The 22,270-nt window shown below is 44.5% G+C and overlaps 1 protein-coding gene across 9 annotated transcripts in view; it reads left to right on the forward strand.

Moving 5' to 3' along the window:
- Itsn1 (intersectin 1) overlaps positions 1 to 22,270 on the forward strand; it is a 184,238-nt gene that overhangs the window by 79,418 nt on the left and 82,550 nt on the right. For all 9 annotated transcript variants that reach the window (XM_036204123.1, XM_036204122.1, XM_036204127.1 and 6 more), the window contains 9 exons: positions 410 to 510; positions 4,880 to 4,943; positions 8,130 to 8,267; positions 10,558 to 10,670; positions 12,122 to 12,384; positions 13,552 to 13,701; positions 13,782 to 13,922; positions 20,837 to 20,924; positions 21,243 to 21,382. In XM_036204123.1, coding sequence (XP_036060016.1) covers positions 410 to 510; positions 4,880 to 4,943; positions 8,130 to 8,267; positions 10,558 to 10,670; positions 12,122 to 12,384; positions 13,552 to 13,701; positions 13,782 to 13,922; positions 20,837 to 20,924; positions 21,243 to 21,382 — 1,198 coding nt within the window. The remainder of the gene's footprint in view (positions 1 to 409; positions 511 to 4,879; positions 4,944 to 8,129; positions 8,268 to 10,557; positions 10,671 to 12,121; positions 12,385 to 13,551; positions 13,702 to 13,781; positions 13,923 to 20,836; positions 20,925 to 21,242; positions 21,383 to 22,270) is intronic.

Here is a 22,270-nt window from a genome sequence, read left to right on the forward strand (position 1 = left end):
GGATTTCTCTATGTGTGTGTTTGTATGCTGAATGTGTGCTGGTGCCTGCAGAAGCCAGAAGGGGGTGTTGGGGCCCTGAGCTGGGTCACGGGCAGTGCGAGCTACATGACATGGGTGCTGGGAGCTAACCCTGGGTCCCCTGGAAGCACACACTTGTATCTGCTGAGTCATCTCTCGGGCCCTATTCACCTCTTCTGAAGGATGTGTGTAACTTACAGGATGCAGAAGCACCGCAGGTGTGGCTGAGTGGGGACCTTTGCCTGCTGCAGGGGTCCTGGGTTTGGCACCAGTGCCACCAGGAGGAAAAAGGAAACCGCTGCCAACCCGAGGTCGTTAGACAAGGTCTTGAGCCCCAGCCAGCCGTTTCTCACACGGTGTCACCCTCTCTCTCCCTCCTCTTTCCCCGCAGTGCCCCTCCAGCAGCAGAATGGGCTGTGCCTCAGTCATCAAGACTGAAATACAGGCAGCTGTTCAATAGCCACGACAAAGCTATGAGTGGACACCTAACAGGTACTCACAGACGAGATTTGGTGAGCTGCAGTCGCCGCTGTAACTGTGGGTTGTCTCTAGATACTGAGTCGAAAGTACTCTCCACATGTCTCCTCTCTTCCCTGTTTCTAAGTAGGGTTTTCGTTATCTGTGTTACCCTGTGTTCTCAACTACCCATAACTCCATCCATGCTTCCCCTGTTCTCCCACGCCTCTGGCCTGTTGGTAAAATGGACCATAGACCAGGAACCCGCTTGCGCATTGAAAGCCACTCATTAGATAAGTGGGACATGAGTGGAGAGAAAATGCTGTGAGCAAAGCATCCTGGGCTTCTGAAGAGCGCCTTTGGAGTTGACGCCGTCTGTTCCCTGGGTCAGCCTGAGGCCGGACGCAGGGCAAAGGTGTGAGATGAAGGGACTCTGCTCTGTCACGATTGGCTGGTGCTCATCCCTTTTGGATCTCATTTCTTCATGTGTGAAAGGTTAAGAATTAATTTATAGGATCTCAGTGAGTTTTCTAAAGCATATTAATTCTGTTATCCAGGTCAGAAATGTAGAGAAGCATTTCAGATACCATCCCAAGCCTTTATTGTGAGGTTTTATTACAACTACTAATTGGAATGTTCTAGAGAAAGCAAAATCTTTAGAAGGCAGATAGAGGCCTTGTGAACCGTTAAGTCCTCCAACTCCAACAGTGAAAGGGAAGGAGCATGATTTGACTGGACAAATCATTACACCCAGAACTCAAACAACTTGCAAGCATTTGAGTGATATCTATACCTCTGGCATTTTATTAAGACAGGACCATGGTAGGCTTTAGCATGAGGGCAATCAGAAAGATGTTGTTTAGCTTTTTGTATGAGAAATTACAATCTTTACCATACACAGCTAAGCTTACACAGTGGGCGGACCAGTAGTGAAGGGTGCATGCAGCTCATTGACAGATTGCTTGCATAGCGCATGCCTTTAATCTCAGCACTCAGGCATTAGAGGAAGGAGGATCTCAGTGAGTTTGAGGCCAGCCTGATCTACAAAGCGAGTTCTAGGACAGCCAGGGCTACACAGAGAACCCTGTCTTGGAAAACTAAGAAAAGAGGGGGAAAAAGGCTCAAAAACCACACTAGCCTGTGCAGACACCGAAGAAATGCTCCATAGTGTCATTTTGAGTGGGTGTTTCTGACACTGCACTCCAGACACATTCAGTATTTCTTTAGAACAGTGTTGGTATTTGTTGTGAGCTAATTAATAGTGTTCCATTGTGAATTGGTTTAGAAATTCTTTCATGTTGGGGTGTGTTTTTATGAATGATAAATGTTGTACCTACATCTTGAAGAAATTACTTAGACACTTGAATTTAGAACCTTTCAGTATCTGGGGCAAAAAGTAAGATTTGAAGTATTCTAGTTTGTTCCAGCAAGCATTTAAGGGGTAAATTTTATCTTCAAGCCAGACTGTTGTGCAATCATTAAAAAATAAATGAAAATTAATATAGTATGTCTTAAATGGCAGCAAGTGATGTTTCCTGTATGTGTTTATGGGGAACCTATAGGAGTTTCCTAGGATACATTAGACAGTTAGTAGAAGTGGAGCTGATGAGGAGCTTGATCAGCTGGGAAAATCAACCTCTTTTGTATTGTTTTCTTTTTTCGAGACAGGGTTTCTCTGTGTGTAGTCCTGGCTGTCCTGGAACTCACTCTGTAGAGAAAAAGGGGCGTCCAGAGAGCCAAGACCAGAGGCCCCAGGAAAACAGTCATCTTATACTCTGCTCTTGGTTCTTTTCTTATTTTTTGTGAGTTCTAGTTTTATTTGCCCTTTTTTTTTTTTTTTTGAGCTGAGGACTGAACCCAGGGCCTTCGGCTTGCTAGGCAAGCGCTCTACCACTAAGCTAAATCCCCAACTGAGTTCTAGTTTTAAAAGAACTAAGAAGCATTTTATTTTTTGTTCCCGTAAACACATAATTATAGCTTATCTAGTTCAGTAGTTCTTAACTTTACAATTGTGATGGCCTTGTTTTATAGATAACAACTAAAACACAAAAGTGGCAGGTAATGTGCTTTTCTGTGATGTGGAGGAGAAGCTAGACTCTGCTTGTGTTGTGGGATATTTGCACACTGTGAAGATGTGTCACAGTGATTGGTTTAATAAAAAGCTGAATGGCCAATAGCTAGGCAGGAAGAGGTTAGGCTGGACTTCCAGGGACAGAGAGGACTCTGGGAAGAAGAAAGGCAGAGATGCCAGGATATATGGAGAGGAACTAGGAGGTGTAAGATGAAAGAGAGGTCACGCCGCTTGGCAGAACGTACATTAGTATAAATGGGTTCATTTAAGTTACCAGAGCTAGTTAGGAACAAGCCTAAGCTGTAAGCCGAGCTTTCATAATTAATAATAAGTCTGTGTCGTTATTTGGGAACTGGCTAGTAGGACAAGAAAGACTCGTGACATGCTTTTACCATCATTTTCATTCCCTAGGTTCACATGTATTGTCACTTTTAGCCCCCCAAGAGTTGTACATGTCCTATAGCCTAACTGGCCCAGGCCACAACCTGCAGCAAATGCCAGTGTTAGTGCGCGTCCTATCCTCTGTTCTGAATGTGATTCCCAGGTAGCATTCTGCTGCAGTTTCACAGCAAGCATTTAAGGTGTAAATCTTACCTTTGTGACTGCTGTGCAGTCAGTACAAATGTCATCCAATTTTGGTTTCCTAAATCTGGTTTCAGACTCTAAAGCATGTCATGAAGTTCTGGCTACTAAAGAGTGTGTTGGGATGGTAGTTAGTACATCTGTGGAGTGGTCCTTACTTCCCTGTGAATTTCCTGCTGATTTAGTTGAAGCAGCTGTCTAGACACACGCCCCTTCCTTCTCACATAATTTCATATATATGTTATCCGATGCTTTTAAAAAGGAGGGAGGGCCTGCACTTCTTTGTCTAGAGTTGAGGCCTTGGGGGCAGAGGTGGACAGATCTCTGCGAGTTTGAGCCAGCCTGGTCTACCTAATGAGTCCATGACAGCCAAGGGCAGATCTCTGTGAGTTCAAGGCCAGCCTGGTCTATACAGAGCAAGTCCCAGGATGGCCAGGGCTACACAGAGAGACCCTTTCTTGAACCCCTTTCCCCAAATAAATAAAGTGAATTCTAAGAAAATGTATGCTTTGATTGTGTTTACATGGGTGAATTAATGTATACTTTTTTTGCCAATATGTTATATGTAAATAAAAGTTAAAATATTGCCAGTATGGGCTGGAGAGATGGCTCAGAGGTTAAGAGCACCAACTGCTCTTCCAGAGGTCCTGAGTCCAATTCCCAGCACCCACATGGTGCCTCACAACCACCTTTATGAGATCTGGCGCCCTCTTCCATATACATAATAAATAAATAAATCTTAAAAAAAATATATTGCCAGTAACAGAAATGGTAATTGTCACCTGCTGGGTACTTTGCATGGGTGCTCACGGGCCCCTGGAAATGAGCAAGCCCTGAGTGAGGAGCTGCCCCCCCCCCAGCAGAGGCTGTACCAAGCCAGCAGCCTGCAGCCGCTTGCCTGTTTGTGCTTCTCCCTTCATTTTGGGAAGTCATGCTGCTGGGACTCACGCTCTCTGCTCTTGGCTGTGCAAGAACACATCTGTGTCTGTGTTTCACAATAAGGAGACTTTTGGAAACTAAACAGTGGAGATCTGAAGTGTACACATGGGTTAGGAATCTTCCTCGTGTCATTGCTGTGGCCTCCCAGTCCTTGGCCCATGTGTTCTCCTGGGACTACACCTTTGAGACATTGCTGGAACTATGACATATTTGCCTCCCCCAACACTGCTCAAAATCTGCACTTACACTTTTTAATCTCATAGCTAGAGTTTTTTGTGCCAGAAATGAAGGCATTTATCATTATCTTAACAACAGAAAACTGATTTTGAAAGAAGAGTTGAAAGTCTCGTAACTTTTGTGCAATCTTTGGTCACTCACATCCTTAACACATATGTAGTAAGGCGTATGTAGTGATGGCATCAGAAGGGCTCTGTCAAGGCCTCCTCTTCCTCCCAGAGTCTCTGACTCTTCCCTTAAACTGTGTGAAGCGAGCGAGCGATCGATGGAGCTATGGTGGTGAAATCAGCGGGTGGTAGCTGTGGCAGAAGATGTTTGATTTGTCGCTATTCTGTCGCCATTTATAAGTGAGACCCCAATTCAAAAAGAGGGAGGGTAGCCTGTGCTCACTCCCCACTGCTCATCCTGCGTTTCCTGTTGCTTCCCTTTTGTTGAACTTCGTTCCTCTCACACAGCCCTGGATAACAGCACATACTGAGTGCAGTGTTGTGATTGCGATACTGTGTGCGGCATCTAGACTCTGTGTGCAGGGGATGTTTGATTCATCTTTATGTCTTTTCTCTGATTTCTGGTTAGGTCCCCAAGCAAGAACTATTCTTATGCAATCAAGTTTACCCCAGGCTCAGCTGGCTTCAATATGGTAAGGAAGTACAAGTTCCTCGGTTTGTATAAAGAAGAAATTTAGAGTGGTTTTTCCTCCAGATTTTAGATTCACATCCTTGTTTAGAGAAGATGGAATATGTGTAGTTTTGAGTAAGTTGTGATAATCACTGCTCTTGCTGCAAGGACAGGGATGTTAGCACAGTGAGCCCCAAGAACTCAGACAGACTAACAACTCCCAACCCAAGGCCAGGTTCCTTTTCCCCCAGGACTTCAAGCTAAGCCTCTTATTGTTTTATCTATAAATTTTTAAATATATTTCATTAATTTTATCCATATTGCCAGTAGTTCACCTAAGTAGACATTCCTATCAAATTAATGAGCTAATCATCGAATGTCTTAAATCAGCTAATGGTTTGTATAGTTTAATTTGTTCAAAGGACTGAAACAAACCTATATAATATTTCATTGATCAATTTAAATTTCTTTTAAATATTATTTTATTTTATGTGTATGTGTTTTGCCTACACATACATCTCTACCATGTACGTGCTTTGGAGGTCATAAGAGGGCGGAGTTAGAGATGGTTGGGAACCCCACTCCATGGTGCTGGGAACCGAACCTGGGTCTTCTGAGAGAGGAGCAAGTTCTCTTATCCACTGAGCCATCTCTCCAGCTCATTAATTGTATATTTAAAAAATCCCCTTTAACCTCTGCATTACCCTTTCTTGTTCTCTATTTGCTCCCCAACTCTTCCCAAAACAAATGAGGTAGTTTATTGAATAGTTTCCTAATGGCTTGACTTTTCTGTATTCCTCTGGTGGTGCTTAATTTGTTTCTGTATTTCCTGTGAGATGATGATTAGATCTAGAACGAGGCTTTTCAGTTTTAGCACTGTGGCATTTGGGGGTAGCAGTTCTTTTTGGGGGCTGCCCTGTGCATGGTAACATCTCTGTCCTATACTCATCCGATAATTGATGCTGGTAGCTATGACCCCCAGCCTCAGTTCTGACAACCTAGATGTCTCCAGACGTTAGCATGTCTTTTGAGGGACCACATCACCCCCTGGGCATAAACCACTTATCTGGTTCTACTTTGATTTGTGCTCTTTGGGGTAAGACTACATTAGAGCTGTTGCCATGTATTTTCTTTGAGAGGTACAAAACGTCCCTGTTAGTGCATAATGACTTTTAATAGCTCTTGATGAGTGTTACTCCAGCTGTTCTTTTTTCTTTTCTTCCTTCCTTCCTTCCTTCCTTCCTTCCTTCCTTCCTTCCTTCCTTTCTTCCCTCCCTCCCTCCCTCCCTCTCTTCCTCCCTCCATCCTTCCTCCCTCCCTCCCTTCCCTCCTTCCTTCCTCCTTCCTTCCTCCCTCCCTTCTCTCCTTCCTTCCTCCCTTCCTCTCTTCTTCCCTCTCTTCCTCCCTCCATCCTTCCTTCCTCCCTCCCTCCCTTCCCTCCTTCCTTCCTCCCTTCCTCTCTTCTTCCCTCCCTCCCTCCCTCCTTCCCTCCCTTCCTTTTGTGTTTAGAAACAAGCTTGCCTCTTTTAGCTGTACGTTGACAGCTACCTGGGAAATAGACCTAGTGTCCATTTATCACAACCCAAGTCTTGGCAGGAATTGGCTACGGCTACTCAACAAGGGACCCTCTCTAGTGCACTACAGCCCCTCCCCTCTTCCCTTCCGCTGTAGACTCTGCTTTTCACTTAGAGTAGACCAACTAGTAGTCTGTAGGACCAGCATCCCAGGGCCCTCTGAAACAGGTCTAAGACATAGCATTTGTGGATGGAGTTTGATTGACATTTACTAGGTCGCTCTCATGCCCCTTATGCTTTTCATTGATGACTTCCTAAGACATTTGAGGTGTCTCTATTGGAATGTTATACTTTCCTTCTTCACACTAAAAAGATGCTTTAATTTTTGTGGACCTTTTTTTAGCCAGTTTATGAGGGAAAATGAATTTTAACTCCCTTCCAGTCTCATTTACATTGGAGTAGCTGAGAGTACAGCATATGAAGGTGATGGGTGGGTTTGCGGCTGTCTGTTCCATTGAAAGGATGCACACATCTAAGGAGGAGAGAAGTAAGTCAGAGAAGAGCCATGGGGCCGGGCAGGGAGCAGAGGTGAGCAACAGGAAATGTGGGCACTCGGGTGCTCCTTGCCTTAGACCACTGTGGTCACTCTATAACTTGACTGTTACGTCAGAGACGTACATAATGGCCTCTGCAGAGGGCCACTGTTACCTCGTGAAGATTACACCTTAGTGATAGTAGCCAGGAAGCATGTGACCTCTGAAGACATTGCAGAAAGAGGAAGACGGTTTTTTAATTGGTGGTCATCAGCAAAGGCAGACTCCTGACGTGGCATTTGTGCTGGTGACCTTCTTGAGAATAAATGTGTGCTCTCACATGTACATTGGTAGTCTAGAAAAATCAGCTGTTTACTGTAATTAGCTGCTTGGACAAGTTCATCATAAGCCTGATGGTGACTGGATTGCTACAATGTGGAGGGAGAAATGCCCCCAACTCTAGGAGGGGCCTGGAGGCTACAAACATCAATCCATAGATGAGTGAATGGCCAGTGGGTAAAACATGACCTGCACCCATTTTTTGTAGGTGGCTTTATTGTAAGGTAGGCATGCCCATTCATTTACATGCTATCTATGGGTTCTTATCAAGAATAAAATTTGGTGTCACGGGGCTTGTGTGTCTTTTTTTTTTTTTGGAGACAGGGTTTCTCTGTGTAGCTTTGCGCCTTTCCTGGAACTCACTCTGTAGACCAGGCTGGCCTCGAACTCACAGAGACCCGCCTGCCTCTGCCTCCCGAGTGCTGGGATTAAAGGCGTGTACCACCACCGCCCAGTGGACTTGTATGTCTTACAGACCATGAAATAATTTGCTGTGTTACCCTTTATCAATCCTTTGTCTAGTACATAGTATTTTAACATTACAAGAACTTGAGTATAATATATTTTAAATGGTTGGCAAGGATTGAAGAGGATCATTGTAGTCGTAATTAGCATTTGTGGAATGCTAAAGACAATTCCAGCTGTATGGATTATTTTTGTCCTTTTAGCTGTCTGAAATAGTGCTTGTTCTACAGGCTGGCACACAGAAAGACTCTGTTCGCTTAGGATCAGAGTGAGGAAATAGAATTTACAAATCACTGGTCAATAGTAAGAAGCATGCATTTTCGTGAACTGGATTGCATGAATCTTTTGTTGAATTAGGAATCTTTCTGACATTGATCAAGATGGAAAACTCACAGCAGAAGAATTCATCCTGGCTATGCACCTAATTGATGTTGCCATGTCTGGCCAGCCACTGCCACCTGTCCTGCCTCCAGAGTACATTCCTCCTTCCTTTAGGTAAGTAACATTTGATTCTTGAGAGAATTTGCCTGGATCCCAAACTCGGCTGTTTCCTTTCCTGGCATGAAGATGAACTATCCATGAAAGAAGAGACTTTAGTTTAGCTCAGTGTTTTATGGCTGGTCCTGTTTTGTTCTCCTGAGCACTTACATATTCCATGTAGTAAAAGACCAAGGTTGTTCATTTTTGTGCCCATCTATTACCAAAGCTCACCAGAAATGTACTCTCACAGTGAAAGAGAACCAGAATGAGAAGGCATGCAGGAAATCAGAGATCATACCTGTGAATCACACACATTCAAGAGGTAACAAAAATGCTGGCAATATAGAAATTATAATCAGGAAGATAATTTTTAAAGATTATCCTGGCCTGAAAGAGACTCAGACGTCAAGACTAGAAATGTCAAGAGAAGCACCAGTAGTGTGTGAACACACCATCCCAGAATGTTCCATTTACTGAATAAAAGACAGTTAAGATGTGTGTTTGTGTTCGGAGTCCTCAGAAGAGACTTGGGCATAGTCTCTGTAACGAAGAGCAGAGAGCCATCACTATCTGCTTCTGTGTGGTTCTGGGAGCAGCACAGAGAACTGTACAGACAGAAAGTGGCAGGCAGCGGCCCTCAGCTTCAGGAACCCGTGTGAGAGAAACCAAACATTTGGAGATGGTGTTCAGAAGAAAGCATAGGAAGGGTGAGAGCTTTGGTTTTGAGATAGGATCTCACTCTATTTCCCTGGCTGTCCTAGAACTCTCTCTGTAGACCAGGCTGGCCTTGAATCCTAGCGATCCATCTGCCTCTGCCATCCATGTGTTGGGATTAAAGGTGTGAACACCACATCCGGATGAGAGATTGTTTTAAAAGACAAAGGTTGAGGGTTTAATGTGACACTTACATGAGTCGATCTCGAATGTTATTATGGGCCTGCCTTAATAATCTTCTTCCCAGAGGCCCAGAAGAGAAGCTACAAACAGAATTATTTTCGGGAAAAGAATCTAAGTACACCGAGCTCTTAGTCCGTCTACTTTATTCCTCTGGGATAAAAGTCTGTCTACACAGCTACAGTTCTGCTCTCATGCCTAGCTCCTTTCTTTCCTGATTTCTCTCTGCCTTCATCTGCTCTCCCCTCTAAGTTCTATCTTAATTCTCTCATCTTAGTTCTGCCCATCTTGGTCTTTCTCATCTCGTTCTTCCCCATCTGGCTCTTCCTCATCTTCCATCTCATTCTTCTAGTCCTCCAGTTGAAATCCTCTCGAAGTCTCTGAGGTTTACAGTTATAAACCCATGCAATAGCAGTGATCTAGCTAAAGCGAGGCCACCAGGCTTGAACTCTTACAGGGTCATAAAGGCAGACAAGAGTTTTCCTCAGGCAGTAACCGTCAGGCTTTCTTCTACAACCCAAAAGGGGAGTGGTAAAGGAGGAGGTCAACTGAGAGCTAAAACTGGTTAATATATCAGAAAAAGGTGCTCAAACTACATGCCTAGAGGTGGTTAGGTAAATGTTAGGAGTCTATAATGGTAGTATTAATACTACTAACTAAAGGCTGTATAAGAAAGGAGGGTCTGAGCTTAATTTACCTTAATTCAGGAGATTGTTCGGCCTTAGGTGCTTGATAGATATTTCAGATAAAGTACACTGTTATGAGTTCTTGGAAGCACACATAGTGTACAAGGAAATAATTGTAGAATATATATATAAAAGCTAAAATATCACCAAGACTTGTTAAGCCATGGCTTGACCTTTGGACAAGTCCTTGACCATTCCAAGTAGTAGCATTTGTGATAGTAGCTGGATTCCATTACATTTTCCTGTGGCTTGCAGCAAGTAGATTTGTTTCCAGAATCATAAATATGGTTTGTGTTTAGGGGTGCTAAAATAGTTTCTAAAGGGGAATGTGTTGGTTCCAGTTAGCTGCACTGAGAATGATTTCCAAGGGTGATAGCCCCCAAATTTACCTACCAGGTGGTTACAGATTCAGCCCTCAGGGGTGGTTCTACCTTGTGGCAGTTCTAGATACTGTATTGGTTTGGGGGACCATGATGGTTTGGAGAGTGCTGGGGGTCAAATGCATGCAAGCATGTGCCAGCACTGAGCAGCATCTCCAGCAGCAGCGTTTTGAGCAAGCTGGGCACTCAAAATCTGATGACGTTTAAGTGCCCACTTAAAAACTTTCTACGTGGAGAAAAGCAAATCTGTGCTTTTTCTCACTTTCACCGAAGCCTGCCCCACAATGAGCTCTAGTCATTCCTTCCTTCCGAGGCCCGTCTGTGACGCCCTTCCTTTCTTTGCAGAAGGGTTCGCTCCGGCAGTGGGATGTCCGTCGTAAGCTCTTCTTCTGTGGATCAGAGGCTGCCTGAGGAGCCGGCATCAGAGGATGAGCAACCGATCGAGAAGAAGCTACCTGGTGAGCAGCCCGCAGCTGATCAGCTGATGGATGGCAGAATGGAAGGGAACGGAGTCTCTGGCACGTTGCCATTTCTTCTGCCACACATAGGCAGGAGGAGACTCCTTGGAATCACTGAACAACGAGAATGTTATGAACTCTGCTAGTGTCCTTTATCCCGCTGTCTAATTGAAACCTGATTGCCTGCTGCGAAACCAAATTTCTATAAAAATAGCCGGGCAGTGGGGGCACACACTGTTAATCCCAGCACTTGGGAGGCAGAGGCAGGCGGATCTCTGTGAGTTCAAGGCCAGCCTGGTCTACAGAGAGAGTTCTAGAACAGCCAGGGCTACACAGAGAAACCCTGTCTGAAAAAAACAAAAGAGAAAGAAAGAAAGACAAAACTTTTATAAATGTCACCTGTGGAATACAGAGTGCCTTTGGCGTTAAGGTGGTTTCTTGCTATCAACAATGCCATAGTAGAAACTTGGGTCTCCTATTGATATTTTATTTTGCTTGTCCAGGAAAACTGGGGACTTGTAAACAGAAGGAACATATTTTAATTTTAATGTGAACTGATTTTAAATAACCCTCATTTTCAGTGGCAAATCTATTATGCTATTATACTCTGAAATGAGATGGCTCTGAATTATTAATGAGATGATAATGATGCTAAGATGCAGTTGAAATTCTTAATAAGTCTCTGTTACGGTGCATTTTCAGTACTCCCCAGTTAATCGTCTGGGGCACTCACTCTTCCAGCTGATTAAATTGCTTTTCAATTATGTTTAGTGATAAAATACTTACTGTAAATGATCTATGAGCAAGACTGTGTGTTAAGTACAGTGAAAATTTTGAATATTTCTGTGATTATACTCTCAGGAATACTATATTAGTTCTGGGGTGGGGGCTTGTTTTCTGAGACATAAGAGTCTTTGTATGTGGCCCAAGCTGGCCACAGGTACATGTCTCCACACTTGGTTTCCATAAGATTTAAGGCACCCATAGAAATGACCTGCTGAAGCAGCACCCCAGAGACTGAAGAAAGTGGGGAGTTTGTGTGTGCATGCTCAAGCCTACCTGGGGTTGGCCAAGATGGAGAAGAGTCGTGGGAAACACATCTCCACAGAATAAGTCAGAGTTGAGGGACTTAGGAATGGGTCATCATTCCATGTGTAGGGACTGATTACATTCAGTGGAAACACAGTGTTGTTGTCAAATAAATACAAGAATTCTTAGATTGGGGGTTGTCTCTTTCTGTTGGCAGTAAACATTTGTGTATAGTCTTAAATAGGAAAGGACATTGGCAGAATCCTCCTCCCCCTCCTCTCCTTTCTTTTCATATCCCCCAGTCTAGAGTATCCTAAGGACCCTGGGCAGTTCTGGGTTTGGGTTTGAACTGCAAGTATGCATCTGAGTTACTCTTTGAAAATGGCGATTTTTCCATCGTGGATGTCTTCTTTGTCTTCAAGTAACATTTGAAGACAAGAAGCGGGAGAATTTTGAGCGAGGCAGCCTGGAGCTGGAGAAGCGCAGGCAGGCCCTCCTGGAGCAGCAGCGCAAAGAGCAGGAGCGCCTGGCCCAGCTGGAGCGCGCCGAGCAGGAGAGGAAGGAGCGGGAGCGGCAGGAGCAGGAGCGGAAGAGGCAGCTGGAGCTGGAGAAGCAGCTGGAGAAGCAGCGGGAACTGGAGCGGCAGAGAGAGGAGGAGAGGAGGAAGGAGATCGAGAGGCGGGAGGTGCGCAGCCCCAACGCCCTGCCCTGGGGGCGCGGTTCCGACACACGGGATTTAGCACGCGAGGCCCTGGGTTTGGTCCTCAGCTCTGGGGGGAAAAAAAGACAAAATAACAAAAAAGACCAAAAAACAAGGTAACACACACACTCTCCTTTTCCTTGTGAGGTTTTAGCGTGTCTGGAGTTGCTCAGGGATCACCACCGTCTATTCCAGAACATTCCTCATCTAGTCTTCTCCCAGTGCCTGGGAATTGCTAACTTATGCACTGTTATCTATTTGCTGTTTCTGTACAAGTGGTGAATTTGGTGCTAGACCCTGAAGGGGAATTGGCTCCCAGTCTGTCCTGGTTTGAGTATATTGCTACAGAAACAATGCTCCTCTTCCCCCATGTGAAGAAGATGTAAAGACAAGTTTTTTTCCTTATTTAAAAATGTTTTAGTTTCATCTTCAAGTTACTGCTTTAGAAAAAGTATGTAGCCCAGTGGTGGTGGTGCACGCCTGTAATCCCAGCACTCGGGAGGCAGAGGCAGGTGGATCTCTGTGAGTTCAAGGCCAGCCTGGTCTACAAAGCGAGTTCCAGGACAGCCTCCAAAACTGCAGAGAAACCCTGTCTCAGAAAAAAAAAAAAAGAAAGAAAAAGAAAAAGTATGTAGTCATTAGTAGCTTTGTGTTAAGCAAATATATACAGATACTAACAGAGTTTTGTGTTTGTTTATTTGGTGCTGGGAATTGAGCACAGCAGTGCTGAGCAGATGTTGACATCAGGAATCAGGAACATTTCTGGTCCCTGTTGTCATCTGGACAAGAAACACTCAACTTATATGAAGTAACTTCTCTTTCAACAGTAGAAAATCAAGTTTATTTGTTCTTGTCATTGAGGATTTTAGTTTGATTTTTCTAGATAAGAAAACTTCCCTTCCTCCTTGAGTCTGTAACAAAGACAACACATTTACAAAGTCCATCTTGCTTCCTGGCAGGAAGGACAGGGCTAAAGGAATGGCTGTGTCCTCATCCATCTGGGTCTTCTACCTGCATAGTCAGAGCCCAGTGTACATGCACTGACAGTATATGGTGTTTCACCATGAGGACGAGGGGCTCCCTAGACACGTCTGTTAAGAAACATTGCACAGTGTTAGAGTTTGGAAATTAATAAGCGATCTATAACCACAGGCTGCAAAACGGGAGCTTGAACGGCAGCGGCAACTTGAATGGGAGCGGAACCGGAGACAGGAACTCCTGAACCAGAGGAACAAAGAGCAGGAGGGCATTGTGGTCCTGAAGGCCCGGAGGAAGACTCTGGAGTTTGAATTGGAGGCACTGGTGAGTGCGGCTCTCCTTCCTCAGGCCTGCACAGAGACCTTAGACACCACACTCACCCTGCTGTCTTTCGTTTATTGAAGAACGACAAAAAGCATCAGTTGGAAGGAAAGCTTCAAGATATCCGATGTCGGCTGACGACCCAGAGGCAGGAAATTGAGAGCACAAACAAGTCTAGAGAGTTGAGAATTGCTGAAATCACCCACTTACAGCAGCAGCTGCAGGTGCGTTCCATGCCTGTATTTTAATTCATTCGCTTATTTAGCAAAGGTTCACCATCCACCATTCATTAGGCACTGGGGGCAAGGAGGAAATAGGATGGGTCCTTGCCTGAAAAGTGGCTTCCAAGTAAACTAACAACTATTTTTCTGAACAATGCTCTGGGCCAGGCACCTGTGAGCCCAGAGGCCTTAGCCGTGAGTAACCTGCCTAGCTGATGCTCTCTGTAGGGGTGGCAGTCACTAACCTTGTAAGTAAAGTATGTAAGTGTGTAAGGGCTCTGTGTTACTCTCTCCCACAGCACTTAGGACCAGAGCTGTTTAAGATTCCAGCTTTTCGGGCTGGAGAGATGGCTCAGAGGTGAAGAGCACTGACTGCTCCTCCAGAGGTCCTGAGTTCAATTCCCAGCACCCACATGGTGGCTCACAACCATCTGTAATGAGATCTGGCGCCCTCCTCTGTATACATAATAAATAAATAAATCTTTAAGAAAAGGAAAAAAAAAAAGATTCCAGCTTTTCATTGGTTGGTGGAGGCGCACACCTTTAGTCCCAGCACTTGGGAGGCAGAGGCAGGCGGGTGGATCTCTGGGAGTTCGAGGCCAGCCTGGGCTACAGAGTGAGTTCCAGGAAAGGCGCCAAAGCTACACAGGGAAACCCTGTCTCGAAAAATAAAAAAAATAAAAAATAAAAGATTTTCTTTTTTTGACTTTAGAATATTTGCATACATATGCTGAGTATCTTAGGGAAAGGAGCCCAGTCTAGACATGAACTTCATGTTGCATTATATGCCTTACATGCAGACCCTGAAAATAATTTTGCGATATTTTTAGTGCATCTACATTTTAATATCATGCCAGGTGTTGAATTTTCCTCTTGAGGCTTCTTGCCAATCTTCAAAGCATTTCAGAGTGTAGAGTTTAGACTGCAGGTTTCAGGTCAGGTATGCTCAGCCTGGCTGGCCAGGGAAGGGGAGGAGGAACCTGGAGATGAGGGAAATTTTCAACTTAATTCAGGTCTTCTGGACAGGCGCTTCTGTGAGAATGGCATTTGAGTGAAGACCTGAACTGATGATGAGCTGAAAGCTCCAGGCAGGGAAGAGCCTGTCCTGAGGTTGCCCAGAGTTACGGTACCAGGATTGCTGGGTGGAGCAGATGGGAGTCAGGTCAGGACTGTGGTCCATCGGTGGGATAATTAATGGGATCAAGTGTTTCAGTAGATACGTGAAATGACCACGGAGATGGCTAGGTGGGGATACAGTGGAAATGCTGTTAGCATTTCTGCCTCCATTTTGCTGCCTGTCCAAATCTGTGATCTGATCACTTGCCTTCCTATGGAAGCTTGAACTATAGTGTGTCAGTGAAGTTGATATTATCTGTAGGTTGTCGATCCTCTAAATACTTCTGCGTCAGGCCTTTCTCTCAGCATGTTGGCTAGGGGATTTAATTGACATGGGCTGAATACGTGGGTTCCTTTTTAATCTCTAGGTAGCATTCCACCATTTACCCAGTTGTGGAGTTTAAAATTTTTTAGTACATTTTATTTATTATGTGTGTGTGTGGAGGGGTGCATGTAGATGTGAAAGACAGACTGTGGGTGTAACTTCTCTTCTACCATGAGGAGTCAGGTTGTCATGCTTGGCAGGCCTTCCCACTAAGCTGTCATGCTGGCCTCAGTTTGGATTTTCTTCTCTTTTCTTTTGTTTTGTTTTCTTTTTCTTTTCTTTTCTTTTCCTTCTCTTCTCTTCTCCTCTCTTCTCTCTCTCTCTCTTTCTTTCGACAGGGTTTTTCTGTATATCTTTTGGAGCCTTTCCTGGAACTCACTCTGTAGCCCATGCTGGCCTCAATCTCCCAGAGATCCCCCTGCCTCCGCCTCTGCCTCCCAAGTGCTGAGACTAAAGGCGTGCGCCACCACTGCCCGGCTGTTAAGGATTTCTTACGAGTAAAGCTGCAATGAGAATTTATGTGCATATCTTGTGTGGAAATATGTTTTGCTCTTGGGCAAGTTTTTCAGTGTGAATTGCTGTTCATCATGAGTTTCATGAGCAGCTGTCAATGTTTGCACATTTACGTTCTGACCAGCATGTAGGTGAGTGGTGTGCGGTGTGCCTGTTCCTCATCCTCACCAGCATTTGTGTCTTTGAATTTTACCACCTCTGCTGGTGATGTGGCACTGTGGCTTTAGTCTGCATCTCTGCATGCCAGTGCTGGTGTGTGCCACTTGGGGTGTGACTGGCTTGTGTCTTTGTGGGTTTTGTCGAAGGGCACATCCTCTGTCCATTTTTATTGGATTGAAGATGGTGAGCTCCTTGCATTTTTTTAAACCAGCATGGCTGTTTGTCAGCTAACTTGTTTTGCAGATAGATGTTATTGTCAAGCGTGGTGCCCCAGCCTTCACTTGCTATTTCTGTTTGATGTGTATTGTTTGGTTGGTTCTTGAGACAGGATCTTGCCATGTATCCCTGGCCAGTCTGAAACTCTCTGTAGATCAGGCCTGCTTCAGACCTATGGCAATCACTTGAGTCTCTGCTTTCTTTCCAAGTTCCACAGGCATCTACCTACACGCCCCACTTGCTTATCATTTTTATGTTGCCTTTCTAAGGGGCAGATGTTTTACATTTGATAAGGGCCAGTTTGCTAAATTTTCCCTTGGTTCTAAGAAATCACCGACTCCCGGTGAGCTAAGTCCGTCCTCTGCTTCCTTGAGGACTTCCTTGTGTGTGGGTCCAATCCATCACAAGTTGCATGCAGGTTCAGATAAAGGTTGAGGCTGAGCTGTTTTCCACATAGAAACTTGGCAGCGTTTACTGAACTCTCCCATTGACGTTCTCTGGTAGCTGTTGGGAGTCAATGGAATACTCTTGGAGAGTCTGTGTCCGGGCTGTGTTCCTTGCTGTCTGTCCCTCCTCCCAGCCTGTTGATAATTACAACTAAGTGGTGTGAACTCTGATTACCCTCCCTCTTCCCTCTTTCCTCTTTTTAATCTTAGAATTTTGTTGGAATTTCATTGCATTTATAGATTAATCTGAAAAGATGTGTCATCTTAACAATGTTGAATCACATGGCCTCAGTCTCTGTGTCATCACATGTTTCAGCAGTATTTTTTAGTTTTCAGTGTACAAGTGTTAAGTCTATGAGAGTTTCCTTGCAGCCAGGCAGGCAGTGGTGGCGCACACCTTTAATCCCAGCACTCAGGAGGCAGAGGTGGTGGATCTCTGAGTTCAAGGCCAGCCTGGTCTACAGATCAAATTTCAGTACAGCCAGGCTACACAGAAAAATCCTGTCTCAAAAAAACAAAAAAAGAAAGAAAACTGTATTCAGTAGATAATAAACCTATTGAAACTTTCTGTTTCTTCTTGAGCATTCTTGGTAATGTGTCTTGTAATTAATTTGTTCAGTTATCTAAATGATCAAATATATGTTCATAGAGATGTTCACAGTGTCTCTTCTCCTTTGTCAGTCTCCATCGTACCTGACCTCCACTGGCTCTACTTCTCCGTCCTTCCCCCACCCCCAGCTCCCCTCCTCCTCCTGATCTCCTTCCCAAGACCAACCTAGCAGGAAGCTTATTGGTTTTGTTGATATTTTTCTTTTTCTTTTTTGTTTTGTTTTTGATACAGGGTTCCTCTGTGTAGCCCTGGCTGTCCTGGAACTATGTAAACCACGCTGTCCTGGAACTCAGGAATCCCCCTGCCTCTGACCCCTGAGTGTTGGGTTTAAAAGCATGGGCCACCACCCAGCTTTGTTGATATTTTCAAACAAGCTCTTTTCTATGTTGATTTTCCTCTGACATGTCTTTGTCATACCATCAACTTTAGCTCTTTACTTTATTGTTTCCTTTCCATTTACTTATTTGGTGTTAAATTTTACTTTTTCTAGATTTATTACTAGGAAGCTCAGATAATTTAGTTTATGCCTTAATTTGTTTCTGATATAAATATTCTGAGTTGCAAACGCCCTTGCCACAGCTATAGTTATGGGGCTTTAGACATTAACATTTTCATTTATTTATTTTGCCATTTCTTTGATGGGCTAAATGAACTTACATTGTTTGGTTTCTAAGTACTTATCTTACTTGTTTGTTGTTTCCTTCTGTTATGATCTGAAAGAATATTTTGTGTGAATTTAGTCCTTTTAACTATATTGAGACTTTGGACCAAGTATATTATCTTAGTGAATACCCCATATACACCTGAAAAATAGGAATGGTGTGTTTCAGTTTGGTGGTGTACCCTGTAAGCAGTTAGAGCATGCTGATTCATGATAGAGTTCCAGCTTCCTTACTAATTTTGTTCCTTTTTTGTGGTGGTGGCAAGGCACACACACACACACACACACACACACACACACACACACACACAGGGCCTTATGAGTGCACACTAGGCAAACATGTGAGCTGCACCCTTGGCCCTGTGACTGCCGCCGCCCTTCACTCGGTAAGGAGCAGTCTCCCTCCAGATGTGCTTGTGTGAGTCCCTTTCTGCCAGTTGCTTCATGTGCTTGAAAGTCGTCATCAGTTTGGGATTTGGGGCTGTCATCTTGTCAAGTCGCCAATATGAGACGTTCATGCCCAGAAATTGTTGTCAAATATTTTTATAAAGTCACTTTTTTGAAGCATATTTTTCTGTATTGTAGCCTCTTTTATTTATTTATTATTTATTTTAGGTGGAGGCCTCAATCTGTAGCCCTGGTTGGCCTTGAGCTCACCTGCCTCTGCCTAGTCCTGGGAGAAAAGGTGTGTGCCACCACACCCTGCCCTTGTAGCCTCTTTTATTAACTATTACTGAGAAATCATAAGATATTACCCAAAATACTTAGGGCAAAGGCCTTGTGCTCAGTATGCTGGTATTTTGACTGAATGTTTTATGATTGAACACGCTTATTCTCACGCACAAAAGTGTTCACTTTTGGTAAATGCAGATCCTGAATAAGTGGTGAGGGGAAGGGCAGCCCGTGCTTTGAGGAGGGAAGGCACCCAGGCAGTGAGAGCGGCTTCCTTTGCCCCTTGCCCGCTGTCAGTCCTTTGCTCTTTATATTGATGTGCGTACATTTTTAAGAAGATTAGGGCTGGAGAGATGGCTCAGAGGTTAAGAGCACCGACTGCTCTTCCAAAGGTCCTGAGTTCAATTCCCAGCACCCACATGGTGGATCACAACCATCTGTAATGAGATCTGGTGCCCTCTTCTGTATACATAATAAATAAATCTTAAAAAGAAAAAAAAAGATTAACTTTAAAGCAAAAATGTATGTCTGAGTGTCTGTGGATATGTGCCCTTGAATGCAGTGCCCATGGAGGCCAGAAGTGTAGAACTCTCTAGAGCTGGAGTTACAGGCGGTTATGAGCTGAGTGCAGGTATGGTGGTTTGAATAGGAATGACCTCACAGCCCCAGGAGTGTGAGCGCTTGGCCCATAGGGAGTGGCACTACTAGGAGCTGTGGCCTTGTTGGAAGGAGCTGTGGCCTTGTTGGAATGGGTGTGGCCATGTTTGAGGAAGTGTGTCACTGTGGAGGCGAGCTTTGAGGTCATCTAGGGTCAAGCCATGCCCAATGTGGCAGGCTTCTTCTGCTGCCCACAGATGGAGATGTACAACTCCCAACTCCTTCTCCAGCACCATGTCTGCCTGCACACTGCCCCGTTTCCCACCATAATGATAATGGACTAAATCTCTGAGCTGTAAGCCAGCCCCAGTTAAATGGTTTCCTTTATAAGAGTTGCTGTGGTCATGGCGCCTCTTCACGGCAATAGAAGTTACCCTGACTAAGACAGCTGGGGATCAAGCTTGAGTCTTCTGCAACAACAGCCCTGGGTCTTCTCAACCCCTGAGCCACGTCCAGCCCGGGCTATGCATTTAAAGTTGTTGTTTGCAAGAGTGAGATTGTCTCAGTGGTCGGAGCCCGGTTTCTCTTGATGCTTCTTCGTCTTGGTCAAGAAATGAACTTGAGGGTGGGTTGGTAAGAGGCCTGGCCTGAGGGAGAATAAGTCAAGGAACAACTTCTGGAGCCTTGCTCCCTGGGACAATGATCCGATCCGCCTGTGTATTTTGTTTTGTGAAAGCCTTGCAGTGGGTTCCTCATAGCCTAAAGCTTCCTGAATCCTCTCTATTGAGTTAACCTCCTACGGTGCAGGATTCTGCAGACGCTGGTGTGTGTCCACAGGTGGCTCCAAAGGGACTGACTGGCTCTGAGCCTCCGCAGGAAACTCTTAAGTAAGGCATTTTTTTCTCACAAGAGTCATTTTTCTCCCTAAGGTAAAAATAAATGTCAAGTAAATCAGCAAGGCTGCCAGTTACTAAACTGACTACAAAATCATTTCAACTGAACTTAAACAAACTCTGTGCTTGGCACGTTACCTGTCAAAACTCCAAATAGCCTTCCTTATACAGTGTGGTTTTAGCTTCTTTCTTATGCCAATTTTAAAAAAAGAAGAAAAGAGGTTGGTTCAGGACTCCTGTGTTTAGAATTCCTGTGTGATGGGAAAACCTGGTTGGCATCTAGCATTCTAGATGTGACAGATGTCTTTCTGAGGTCTGAGGCCAACTTCAGGTATGCAGTGAGCCTCCGTGCAGTGCTAGTGAGTACCAACACTCAGAACAGAATGGTGGGGTAACTCACTCACAGCGTCTCTGCAGGATCTCTGCAATTAAGAGGTTTTGAGTTCCTCTCAGACCTACTTGAACTGCATTTTTTAAAGCTGATAAATATCCAGTGTCTCAGCAACCATGTAAGCAGAGCCAAGGGAGCCTCAACTTTACTTCCTCCTAGGGAAGAGCTTTGGGTTAGTTCATTCCTTGCTGACAATGGCAATTAAATGCGGAAAGGACACGGGGTGAAGTTGGGAGTGTCTGGGGACGAGGACACTGGTGCTGGCTTATCTGAGGCCCAGGCGTCATTGCTCACGTTCTTTCCCCCTCTCTCTACTAGGAATCTCAGCAAATGCTTGGAAGACTTATTCCAGAGAAGCAGATACTCAATGACCAATTAAAGCAAGTTCAGCAGAACAGTTTGCATAGTAGGTATCTTACTTAATTACATATTTATGTATTTCTTTTGAGACAGGGTTTCACTGGGTAGACCAAGGTTGCCTCAAAGCCAGAGCTCCACCTGCCTTAGCTTTCTGAGTACTACAAGGTGTTTTCTTTTTAAATTGACGACCTTTTCCTCCGTGCTGGCTTTGATTAATCCTCGGCTTCGCAAACGCCACGTACTGCACTTGTTTTATCACTGAGTAGTCAGTGTTTGTCGGCAGGAATCCCCTCCAGTGACATGAAGGTTGACCATGTTCCTCACTGCCAGCTAAAGTTCTGTCCTGTATGCTCTTCTGAAATAGGAGATTCACTTCTTACCCTCAAAAGAGCCTTGGAGGCAAAAGAGCTGGCCCGGCAGCAGCTTCGACAGCAGCTGGATGAGGTGGAGAGAGAGACCAGGTCAAAACTACAAGAGATCGATGTCTTCAACAACCAGCTGAAGGTGACTTGTGCGTGTGCGTGCGTGTGCGTGTGCGTGCGTGCGTGCGTGCGAGTGTGTGTGCACGCGTGCATGCGTGTGTGTGTGTGTGTGTGCGCGCGTGCGCGCGCGTGCCCTACCCCGTGATGATGAGGTGACGCTGAATCCCTTCCAGACAGGGCATGCCATCGTGCCCCTCAGTTGTGCTTACCTTCTTGGACGTCTGTAAGTTAGGCCTATGTGATTGGCCCTGCTCCACATTATAGTTCAGGAATTTCTTTCCGTTTGCCTGCTTATAACCACACCACCTGCAAGAAAGAGTAAGGCCCAGTGTGCTCTCCTTTGTGTGCTCAGATGCTTCTATTTAAACTGAGGTTTCTCTCCCATTCCTTTAGTATCGGGAAGTGTAGACCTATGTTGTCACCTTTCATTTTTAAATGCCTTCTAACGTCCTTGTCTCATGGGGTCATTGCTGCTGTCTCTATGGCTGTTGGTGGCTTTGTCACTGTGAAGTAACTTTGGGAAACACCACAAAAAACAAACAAACAAACAAAAAAAACCCTTTTTCTAGTGTGGTGTTCTGTTGTCTTAATAGTGTAGACTCAAGTTGAGTGTGGTAGTATATGCCTTTAATCCCAGAACTCAGAGGCTGAGGCAGGTGGATCTCTGTGAGTTCAAAGCCTGTCTAGTGTACAGAGTGAGTTTCAAGACAGCCAGAGATACATAATGAGACCCTTTCTCAAAAAAAGCCAAAAAATAAAGTAAAAAGTTAACTCAAAACCAGGATAGAAAAATTTGTTTCTTATAATAATTATTATAATAATATTATTTTATTATTTTATTAATTATTATAATAATAATATTTTTATGTTCTTATCAGAAATTAGATGTTACATTTCTCCAAAATAATAA

Source organism: Onychomys torridus, chromosome 12 (assembly GCF_903995425.1).
Source record: "Onychomys torridus chromosome 12, mOncTor1.1, whole genome shotgun sequence".
In the NCBI taxonomy this organism is placed as follows: domain Eukaryota; kingdom Metazoa; phylum Chordata; class Mammalia; order Rodentia; family Cricetidae; genus Onychomys; species Onychomys torridus.